General features: G+C 36.8%; 1 protein-coding gene across 2 annotated transcripts; it reads left to right on the top strand.

Annotated features, from left to right (window-relative positions):
- Positions 1–380: 380 nt before the first annotated feature.
- LOC126368454 (uncharacterized) lies at positions 381–9,194 on the top strand. 2 transcript variants are annotated; one of them, XM_050012457.1, is made up of 8 exons: positions 381–675; positions 3,885–4,001; positions 4,710–4,865; positions 5,348–5,470; positions 6,134–6,313; positions 6,773–6,883; positions 7,768–7,907; positions 8,355–9,194. In XM_050012457.1, the coding sequence occupies exons 1-8, from the start codon at positions 555–557 to the stop codon at positions 8,472–8,474; spliced, it is 1,068 nt and encodes a 355-aa protein (XP_049868414.1). In that variant the 5' UTR covers positions 381–554; the 3' UTR covers positions 8,475–9,194. The 2 variants fall into 2 exon arrangements, with proteins under 2 accessions (XP_049868414.1, XP_049868415.1); XM_050012458.1 differs by lacking the exon at positions 381–675 and adding an exon at positions 1,095–1,440.
- Positions 9,195–12,288: the final 3,094 nt, after the last annotated feature.

Genomic DNA, 12,288 nt, shown 5'->3' with positions numbered 1-12,288 from the left:
TATTTAATTTGGTAGTTTTTTTTTTTTTGAATTCCCGCATATAGTTCTTACATCCAGAAATTAAGGAACAGAAGATAGTAAATTTTTCCGTGAATATTAACTGCTATAATTTTAATATGATAATTAAACATTTAAATTTTTCATTTTAAAATTGACAGTTGTCAATCATCCGTTCCTCTCCTTTTTGGCGGATAAGAGAATGATGGGTATAACTTAAAATAAAATTAGGAGGTCTCTGCAGGAACCGGGGACAATATCGGTAATAACTTACATAAATTCGCGACAATCGGGACTGTATTCCCTGATAAAGTAGAATAGGTATGGAATATATTTTTTTCCTTCCTTATTATTGTAACGCAATAGTATTGTAGCACTTAGTGAATAACCTAGTTATAAATCGATAAATAGAACGATTTATTTTGTGTTTTAGTGCAATAAAGTTTATTTGAATTTGAACTATTTCGTTTTCAACGAACGAAAAATGAAAATGCAAGATAGTACTTAATTAAAAAAAAACTAGTGTTACTCGTATTACAGAAGGTATATCGAGAAATATGTTATTAATAATCAAGACGAGTCTGCTTATCTACTTAGTTTTATATTCAAATGGATTCGATTTAATTGACAATATGATAGAGTACTTCCAACGTCCACGAGTAACTCGCAAACCACAAAGTAAGTTTTTTTTCCTTTTTAATACAGTTACCAAAACAATTTGTGTTAAAAAAAGAAATTCAGGGGGCTTAAAAGGCCACATTGAAGCAATGTATCTACCATACAATATTGCTATTTGAAATTTGAGCATTTAAAAAAGGGCGTACATTATTGTTACGTTATGTTATTCTAGAAGTCAAAAAAGAACTGTACCTACAAACTTGCTTAAAAATCTTTAATTTGTAGGTACACAATGTAATATATACATACTCATTTCAGGCACCCCATCATAATTTTATTTATTCTGTAATATTACTCATTATACTTATCACAGTCTTAATTCGGACGTAGATGTTCATAACCATTACTACGTTGTACGTTGGATGTACTTAACCATTTTATTACATTTTTCAATTCAATGTATTTATATTAATAAACTGTGTCCAATAACGACCACAGATGGGCGTCACAATAATATCTAATTGATTTTCCTTCCTTATTTCTGGAATACTGGTATTGGTAATTGTCCTGACGTTGTAGTAGTTATTTCATAAGTGAAACAATTTGTTTTAGACGAATTGAATTAAAAAAATAGACGTGTGTTTTCCTAATAACAAGCATAAAATACTATCCTGAGAATATATTGCTAAGTGCTATTTTAAAACGTAATGAAAGCAAGTATGTTATATACTATTAGGTTGTGTATGTTTATATTTACCTTTTATTACTCAAGTGGTTGCTGGTCATCTAAGCCAAAATCAAATCCTACTACTGATCTTACATCAAGTAAGTAATTTTGTTTCTATCGACTTCGTACAAACTATACTCGCTCCTTGTTCGAGATGGTTTAACAGTGTAGTTTACGTCTTATGCTCCAGCATCGTCACAATTTTCAAAGCTCTTATCCAAAAATAAAAAAGCGATTTCCGCTTCCTAAACGTATCTGTCAACTAATGTTTATATGTTTAAAGCATGTTTCATGGCTAACTCCATCACCTGTAGAGACTTAAAGGCGGGCTATTAAAATTAAAGGGAGGGAGTACCGTCTCGAACGAGGAGCTTCGTATAATTGAGATAGAACTTCACTTACAGGTAAGTTATGGTTAAAGAGAATTTATTTTTTATTTTGAACATATTAAAATGTCATTTACATAAGAAACAAAGTACTTAAATTTCTATACATATAAGTTCACACTTCGCCTAAGCATCATCATCATCATCAGCCCATTAACGTCCCCACTGCTGGGGCACGGGCCTTCCCTATGGATGGATAGGGAGATCGAGCCTTAAACCATCACGCGGGCCCAGTGCGGATTGGTGGTACGTATGGATGTATACACCAGGGGACTCCATACAAAAATCTTATTTTTACCGTGTGCCGAATTACGGGTGTCCCTTAAGTTGCATAAAATTAATAACCCTATTTTGAAAACCCATAGTAGACTTGACATAACTGGAAGTTGCATACCAATTAGAATGAATAACATCAAAATATAATATATATCATTATTAAGCATATTGATGAAAATCCATAATTTTAAAAATTATAACATAACATAACAAATACTTTATTGCACAAACAGGAAAAAACAAAATACAAAACAAAAGAGAAATAGAATTAGTACAATAGGCGGCCTTATTGCTAAGTAGCAATCTCTTCCAGGCAACCTTTAAGTATAGGAGATATTGAATATTAGGTAATATAGCGGGATAGTGCAGCATGGGAATACTTGTGCATATAAAAATAAATACACTTTTGACTACATAAACTACATAATAATAATACACATAATTATAATTGTTATAATAAATAAAATATCACTACTTAAACTACTACATATACTATGGAAGAAAAGGAGTAGATAGATTATGAAGATGAAGAGGAAATAGAGGTAAGGAAATGCGCCTTGACTTGCCGTTTAAAGGACTCCAATGACGAAGCTCTCCTAATGCTTTCAGGCAGAGAATTCCACAAACGGACAGCTTGCACCGTGAAAGACTTGGAGTAGAAAGTTGAGGAATGGGAAGGAATATTTAGAGACAGATTGTTGGATGAACGGAGGTTGCGGGTAAGAGTAGAAGAATGAAAGACGAAGCGATCTTTAAGATAGCAAGGAGATTTAGGGTTAAAAAGGACGGAATATAGAAGGAACAGGATATGGCAGTCTCTCCGACGATAAATCGGTAACCACCCAAGCCTCGCACGGTAGTCGGAAACATGATCAAACTTCCGCAGGCCAAAAATAAATCTTATGCATAGGTTTTGTAATCGTTCAAGTTTTGCAACTAGTTCCACAGAGAGATCCGGGTAACAAACGTCCGCGTAATCTAAAATAGGCAGGACGAGACACTGTGCTAGAGTGATCTTGGTTTTGGTCGGCAAGAGGTTTTTTAGACGCTTTAGCGACCCGTACGCGGCAAACACCTTCCTGCTAACTTCTGTCACCTGAGGTTTCCAGGAGAAACACTCGTCAACTCGTAACTTTAAAATTCATAGCATAAAAAGCAATAAATCTGCAAATTCATAATATTAACATTAAAGTTAATACCTGTCTCTGGACAGAGCATAGCATTAAAGATTTTGGTGTAATAGGTAGGTATGAATGAATTGAAAAAGTGGTAATGGTAAAATCAACATCATTCATTCATCATTTATTTACAAAATCATTTATAATTATTATTTATTTTACGTCGAACTGACAAATCATAAATGGCCTAAAATAATTTTAAGTTCGCAGCAATAGCCGTTAAAAATTCAGTTTTATTTAGGTACTCGTTTTTGTGATGTATAATATTATTGATTTTATCTGATCTTTCAGTTTTATCAGGCATTCACAACTTTTAAATGTGGATGGTTGCTTTTATTGACGTTTTGTCAGGCACTTTGTAACTTTATTTGCATTATATTATATTAAAAGTATGGGTTTCAACTTTTATGGGTATTAAAATTAAGGGTGTTAATTATATATTTTTAATCGTTATTTATATTGACATTATATATATATTTAAGATATACTTTTTAAATATATATATTTTCAATTATGGATTTTATATAGACCCCCGAATTACTCTCTCTCCTTCTCTCTCCGTAGCTTATGGCCATGTAAACTAAAGTAAGACCCAGAGGGGGTGAGGTAAATCTAGCTCGGCTATACGAACTAGTGCGGGCGGAGAATTACCGTGTATTTTTTATTCTACGGATTAAATATGAACATTTTATTTCTTTGCAGAAGTTTACATCTCTCCACACGGTGATTACTATGTGAAAGTAGGCGACAATTTTTCAATTACTTGTGAATGCCCTAACAAGAAAGAATCCGATTTGTTAACATTAATACAGTGGTCTGGTAAGTCTTCTTCTATCGTGTGAGTTGTAAAGTGGATTACTAACCTCAGCAACCTTGGTGTCAGGGTTATTATTAAGCCGCCAATGGCCCCTGATATGGCTCATGTAACAATTACTCACACCAGTAAGTAGTAACCGGGACCAACGGCTTAACGTGCCTTCCGAAGCACGGTCCATCTTACTTTCGGAATCAGGTGATTATCCTGTAATGTCTTAACCAAACTAGGGATCACAAAGTGATTTTGTGATATATCCTCACCGGGATTCGAACCCGGGACCTTCGGATCTTGAGCCGAAAGCTCAAACTCTGAACCACAGAGACCGTTGGAGATCGTCGCGCCATCGTTTCCGGGGTCTACCACGTCTACGGTGTCCGTCCTGTGGTACCCAGTGCGTAATGATCTTTGCCCATCGTTCCGGATGCATGCGGCACACGTGTACATTGATTAATTAATTCTTTTAAATATTCTTCTTCTCAGATGACGCCCTGAGCCGAGGTGCGCGCCCAACTGTAGCACCCTCAGGCCTATTATCTTAAATTTTTTACCGGGTGAGAGCACTCAGCACTCCCCGTTTTGTTCAGTTAATTAATCTACACATGAATACAATCTAAGGCTACGGTCAAATAAAATATAATATTGCGTGTAGTATCATAAAATATTTATTTCTACTGGTTAAAGATTTTTTAAATTGTGTTTTTTTTTTACAGAAGGAATGCGAAAGATATTAATCAACTATACGAAAAAAAGTTTTAAGCACACATTACTCATAAAGCAGACACATGATAATGCAAAACTGTTTTGCGAAGTTGAATCTTCAACAACAACAGTAATATCTGATACAAGCGTACGATTTACCATACCAGGTATGTTAAAAAATGTTGGTCCACTGACGGCCATTCTTTGTAGCGATGCTGTCGCGCATTCGCATCGATACAGTCGCTATGCAGTCGATTACGGAGTTATTTTGAGTTTAGTTATTATCAAATAAAATTTTCCGTCGCATAATTCGTGTTTTTTTTTTAAATTATTTTCAATTCTACACTTTTGCGACAAAAACTTTCACTTGATATTAACTAAACTCAAAATAATGAGCAGAATCACCCCCTCCGTAATCGTTACGATGTCATTTACACCCGGTACAAATAATATACAGGTAGCCGTACAAGTGCGAATGGGTGTTAGTGACACCGTAACGAATACTGAGGGGGATGATTCAGACCATGATTCTGAGTTGATATCAAGTGGAAGTTCCTTTCCGAGAGGAACTCATGAGAATTTTAGTGTTTTTTTTAATAATTTTCAGTTCCATACTGTATACTAAAATTATGTTTCATTGTTTTTTCAGGTGAAGTACACATCTACACTAGTTACAGTAATGTCAACAACTTAAAAGCAGGTGATATATTACTAATAACTTGTAACAGCCCTAATAAGAGAAAGTCGGAACGGCTTAGGTTACGCCAAAAATGTAAGTAATATTTTTTACAATATAATAGAGTACAAATATACTTTATTGCACAAAAATAAATGAAATAGTGTCAAAAGAGTTTTTTAAATTATTTAATTTTACTCACATCCACTGAATAGTAGAGAAACGTGATGGAATGACCGGGGATGATCATAAGTAACAATTTTAAATTTTCACAAAATATCACAAAGAACTAAATTAGATAAATATCAAAATCCGGAGACCCCAGGTTCAAATCCCGGTGAGGATATATCACGAAAATCACTTTGTGATCCCTACTTTGGTTAAGACATTAAAGCCTGCTCTTGTCAGAGAGAAAGATGATCCTTGCTTCAGAAGGCACGTTGCCGTTGGTCCGCTTACCTAACCTGAAGACTTGACTTTCCAACCCGCGAAGGGAAAACACAGGTTACACATACCTCCGAAAATGCATTTCTCGGGAATGTGGGTTTCCTCACGATGTTTTCCTTGACCGCTGAGCACGTGATAATAATTTATGACCCAAATATGAATTCGAAAACAAATTCGACAATCATTGGTTTAGGCCTGAGGTGGATTCGAACCTGCGAGCTCAAAGTGAGAGGCAAGCATTCAACCAACTGGGCTACCACGGTTTAGAATGTTTGTAATTAAAAATAAATAATGAGTAATTGTTTCTTGCAGCAAGCAGCAGCGATGCCATATTAGGAAGCGATGATACAAATGAAATTGAATATAGATTAAATATTACGAAAGCTGATAATAATTCAATTATATTTTGCGAGTTGGCAAACAATTCTGTAGCATTGGTTTCTTCAAGCAACATAAGTATAGTCATAAAAAATGACAAAAGTAAAAAATTAGGTATGTTGAACATTGTTATTGTATTGCGGCTTCCGAATACATCTCACTTAGGTATGATACCGGCGCTCGAAAGCCATAGGCATAAAAAATAATAAAAAAAAAACAACAACATAAACAGCCTATATTCGTCCCACTGCTGGGTACAGGCGTCCCCTTAATTAACCCCCTCTGGTTAATAAAAAAATACATTGGGTAATAATCCGACAGAATTAAGTTGACAGCACACGTCAAACGGTTTGCATACCAGTGAGATACCTTTTTGATTCGCACGGGTAATTCATTAATTTACTCATTCTTCCTAAAATTGAGAGCTGTCTATCATCCGTCCCTTTCCTTTCCGGCGGATAAGGAAATGACAGGTGTAACTTAATATAAAATTAGGAGGTATGTGCAGGATACGGGCCATTATTATAGTAGAAGAAAACATCAATATTTAATTTCTTTTTTCTTACTTTTCAGATACAGATAAAGTTGACACATCTGTTTTACCTTTAAACAAAACCGACATTTCTCATGAAGACGATAACGTCAGTGATAAAAGTGAATTTATCATTTCAATGTGGTTTAAAGGTACACTGTAATATTTCTTTCTCATTCTATCTCATCTATTTTTTAATTTTATCTTGATTATCTATATAATATATTTAGATCAGGGTCCGATTTATCTTATCGACATAAATAGTTAAGTAGTCTTTAGTTTGCCTATTCCAGGTGCCATTGGAGACTCAGTAATAATCAGGGAATTGAAAAAAGAGATTGGAAAGGCTCTAAGGCGTATTTATATGAGCACTGCTGTCGCCGGTTCAACCCCACTCTACTACTACTCCTGGAAACATAACTACGATATCTCTACTGATTTTCAAATTTGAAGCATGAACTTTTTGCTCATACTTGTATGGCGCGCGTTTCAGGCTCAATGCCCTTCCAACCTCTTTCTTCTATTCCGTGGTAATAACCCTGACTTCAGGGTTATGAGATCAGTCATTGCCCTCACAATCACACAAGAGAAGATAATATAATAAGAGAGGGACATTCCAGGTTAAGTTACCAAAAAAATAATAGATAGCGCTGTACAGATTTTACGTGATAAATACCCATTTTTGCTTGAAATGAATAATAATGGGTAGAATATGTACTGTGCCTGAGTAATAATAACAAGGGGCCATCATTTATACCCAAAACAAAAATAAAAGATGCATATATGTCTCTTATCCACACTGGGCCCGTGTGATGGTATAAGGCCCGATCTCCCTATCCATCCATAGGGAAGGCCCGTGCCCCAGCAGTGGGGACGTTAATGGGCTGATGATGATGATGATATGTCTCTTATCCATGGAATTAGAAGGTTACACGAAGACAACATTGTACAGGGCCATCTGTATTTTTTTGGGAATCCCAGCCCGGAAAATCTCCCATAGCTGATGTCATTTTATGTATGTGCCGGTGAATTACAGATCTGTCACCGAAGAATACTGCAGCCTTGGTACTCGGAGTAATAGCAATCTTGTTAGTGATTGTCGGATTAATTTACTCATGCTTCGTATGTCGAAAGTCTTCGACAAATCTATTGACAAAAGAAGAGGAACCAGAATATGTAAGTTTATGTATATTTACATAACTTTTCTGCTGATGTAAAGAACATAATGCTTTTGGTGGGTTATATCTGACATGATAGTGTGAAATAGATTCCCATTGATCCCATAATTACAACATATGTGGTGGTAGGAAATTAGAAACAGTAATATACTCTAGTTCGCCATGAACTAACTAGATGTCGCCTACCGTATAAGCGTACACATGGAAATACGCGTCATCTAGTGACAACGTGTCGTATTATTATGAACACTTTGAGTTAGTACAAATACTCACCGCTAGAGCTCCATTTGTGCACGTTTTAGCGGTAATTTTTCTAGTATAGCGAGGGACTTTCTGTTTAACGTAGTAAACAGCAAGCATTTTAACGCTATTTTTTCATTTGCTCCCAATCGACCGAATAAAATTGTAAAATTATTACTATTGACATGATTATCATTCATTTCAGGCATCACCAGAATATGTAGTTCAGTACGCTCAACTGAATTTGGCCGCACCCCAATCAAATAAACCGGTTCAAAACGATACTCCATATGCGGAAATAATTGGAGTCGCAAAAAGAAAATGACATCTGTTGATAAGAAACTTGTTGAAGAATTAGGAATTGGTTGAAGTCCAGTTTTTACTGGACTGATATTTTTTTGACGTTATTTTAAACTAAGTGATAAGACCGAATGTCCTTTTAAAATGCAAACCTCATTGTTTAATAATTGTGTATGGAAATGTCGGCCTTAGGATATTGTAGATTTGCCGTACTGGCATTGACAACTTGGCTGGGATATCGAAGGACGTAATATACGTTCCCGACGACCCTATTACTCTAGCCATAGAGGCAGCCAATCAGCTCGCGACACCAAACACTTCAGGACACCGATACCGACCCCGCCGGCGTGGTCGACGATTTCCCTCAATCAGCGCTTAACGCTATCGACCCACTAGGGTCGAGTAATTCTTTCAAATATTTTTTCCTCTCAGACAACGCCCTGAGCCGAAGTAAGCGCCAAGTAGTTAATGCCATCAGCGGCAAATCTACAATAAGTTACGTCGAAAAAAATGGCTGGGATATTACGACACTTCTTGAAAGATAAATGAGTTTTGAGCAACACGGCCAGCGGACCGCGCTTAAGTGTATGAGTTACATTCTAGATTTAAGAATTGCATTCTGAAATAGAAAATGTTGTATTTGGACCATGTGTAAGGTAGGCAGTAATATGTGCCTAATATGTGTATAGAGAGTAAGGTTGTTTTGTTACTTTGTTAAGAGTAATATTTTAATCTTTAGTAAACGTTAATGTTAATAATAAATAAGTAATAAAAATATGACGGCGCATCCTACTGCGTCGGGACGAAGTTGGAATAGAGTGTTCGACAGCCGACACTCTAGCGAAGCGTCGTGTCTCTGGCAGCACTACGCCATCTTGTTTATGACTTTTTGAGCTAGCGCGCCAAGATTTGCGACGAATCGCTAAATTCCTGTGTGATTATTGTGATTTTAATTAGAATTTGTGAACTGTTGTGTTATTGCAGTTAAGGATTAGTTGTCGGTGTAATTAACTTTGTAATGTTATTGGATTACCTAAATTGAATTTTTATTACATTATATAGAGTTGAAGTGTTTCTTGAAGTTATCGTTTTATTCAGTGTCTAAACTTTATTTAAATTACTTGGATCGAGATGTGTGATAGTGAAGGCCCCTCTGAACTCATATCAGAAGTGGGATCTGAACAACACGAACAACAAGCTAAACACCCGGACCGTGATAAACTCACCGAATTTTCGACCAATATGGAGGCCATGTTAGCGCGAGTTTTAATGATGGCGCAAACTCAAAATGTTGTAAGTACTAACACGCCAAAGCTTATTGAATTCAATCCTGATGACCCAGAAGCTGATATAGAGGGATGGTGTAAACTCACTGAAGTAATAGTGCAGAAGAAACGCCTCGAAGGAATAGATTTGCTCATGGCTCTTACTAATGCGCTTAAAGGGCGTGCTGCTTCTTGTTTGACTAAATTGAATCTGAATGAATTAACCTGGGACGCTGTGAAACATAGCTTGTTAGCCAAATTATCTAAGCCTAAGCTCATTCAAGACCACTTTGATGATATTCTCAGATTTCAAATTAGAAATAAAGAAACTGCAACAGAATCTGCACTCCGTCTGTGGAACATGATTGAACAAGTTCCAAATATGGATTTGTCTGAAGAAGTATTAACTGCATTTGTTGTATCACTGCTGTGTCAAAAAGATAACTTGTTACGTAGAGAGCTAACTGCACATGTAATAACTACCCGAGCCCAATTATTCAGAATTCTCGGTGGTGTTATTCTAAAACGAAGACTGGATGTTACCGATGGATATCAAGAGCCAGAATCAAAGCGATCTCGTATTGCAGAGACAAGATTTCCTGGAAACTGCCATTATTGCGGGATATCTGGACATAGACAGTTCGAGTGTAGAAAGCGTAGAGAAGAACTTGGAATGTCTAAACCAAAAGACAATTCAAACATGACCCGTCGTCAGGACAAAACAAATGCTGTGTCCTGTTATGCATGTGGAAAACCAGGCCACATAGCACCTGCGTGTCCTGATAAGAAGAGCGGTGGTGGGACAGCGACAAAGGACATTAACCTTTGCGAGCATCGCCCGTCCAGAGCTACATTCATGACATCTTCCGGTGAGCAAATTCCTTTTTTATTTGACAGTGGTTCATCTTGTTCAATTATAAAAGAAAGCTTATTTGACAAGTTTCAGGGTACTGTGCGTAATAATCTTGTTTTTCTTACTGGTATTGGTGGGGGTGATAGAGGTATAGAATGTACTTCACAGATATTGAGCACGGTTAAAATTGAGGATATTTCTGTTACTTTGAACTTCCATATCGTTCCTGATGATGCCATTTCGGAGTCAGTAATAATCGGTCGAGACATTTTAGATGAAGGTATAAGCGTGAAAATTGAAAATAATAATTTAATTTTTACTACCAAAGAACAAACCAATTTTTGCAATTTAGAATCAGCGGTTCTAGATTTTTCCCAAATTGATACTGATTTACAAGGCGAGGACAAAACAACACTTCTAAAATTGCTTAGTAAATATGCCGAATATTTTACCGAGGGTATTCCTGTTAGGAGGGTTAAGACAGGTAGTTTGGAAATTAATCTGATAGATCCTCACAAAACAGTTCAACGACGCCCATATCGATTAGCACCAGTTGAAAAACAGATAGTTCGTGAAAAGGTCCAAGAGCTCTTAGATGCGGGAGTCATTCGGGAAAGCTCTTCGCCCTTTGCTAGCCCGATAGTTTTGGTAAAGAAAAAGAACAATACCGACCGAATGTGTGTTGACTATCGTGAGCTTAATTCAAATACTCGACCCGAGCATCACCCATTGCCTCGCATAGAGGAGCAGATAGACCAACTTGCTGGTGCTAACTATTTTACGGCATTAGACATGGCGTCCGGATTCCATCAGATCCCGATTCATCCGGACTCTGTTGAAAAAACTGCATTCGTAACTCCGGAAGGACAATACGAGTACCTAGCAATGCCCTTCGGGTTACGAAATGCGCCATCTGTTTACCAACGATCCATTACTAAAGCCATACATCACCTCGATAGAAAGCCTTTAATTTATATGGACGATGTCTTGTGTCACTCTTCTGACATCTCCCAGGGATTGCAAAGTTTGGACGATGTCTTAAAAGCTTTGACCGAAGCCGGCTTCACATTAAACCTGCGAAAATGTAAATTTATGAAGCAAAAGATAGACTATTTAGGCTATTCAATTCAGTTTGGAGAAGTTAGACCAAATTCTCTGAAAATTCAGGCACTTGTAGATGCACCACCACCGAAGACAGCAACAAATGTTCGTCAATTTCTCGGCCTTGCCTCCTATTTTAGAAAATTTATACCAGGATTTACAAAAATCGTTGGACCATTGTATCCGTTAACGAAATTGAAAGGACCAATCAAATGGACTGATAAACACGAAGATATCCGTAACACCATAGTAAGCATATTGACATCCAAGCCAGTACTTACTATTTTTGACCCGGAACTGCCCGTCGAATTACATACTGACGCCAGTTCCGAGGGTTATGGGGCAATACTCTTACAAAAGAAAAATGGCTTACCTCACGTTGTGGAATACTACAGTCGGCGAACGTCCGAAGCTGAATCACGATACCACTCGTACGAGCTGGAGACGATGGCAGTCGTGCGAGCCGTCGAACATTTTCGACATTATCTTTATGGTAGGTCTTTTACAGTAGTCACGGACTGTAATTCGCTTAAAGCTTCGAAATCTAAAGTTGACCTAACCCCACGCGTTCACCGCTGGTGGGCATTTCTTCAAGCCTATGATTTCGACATAATATATCG

Source organism: Pectinophora gossypiella, chromosome 7, assembly GCF_024362695.1.
Source record: "Pectinophora gossypiella chromosome 7, ilPecGoss1.1, whole genome shotgun sequence".
In the NCBI taxonomy this organism is placed as follows: Eukaryota; Metazoa; Arthropoda; class Insecta; order Lepidoptera; family Gelechiidae; genus Pectinophora; species Pectinophora gossypiella.
This window is presented reverse-complemented; position numbering and strand designations above follow the sequence as displayed.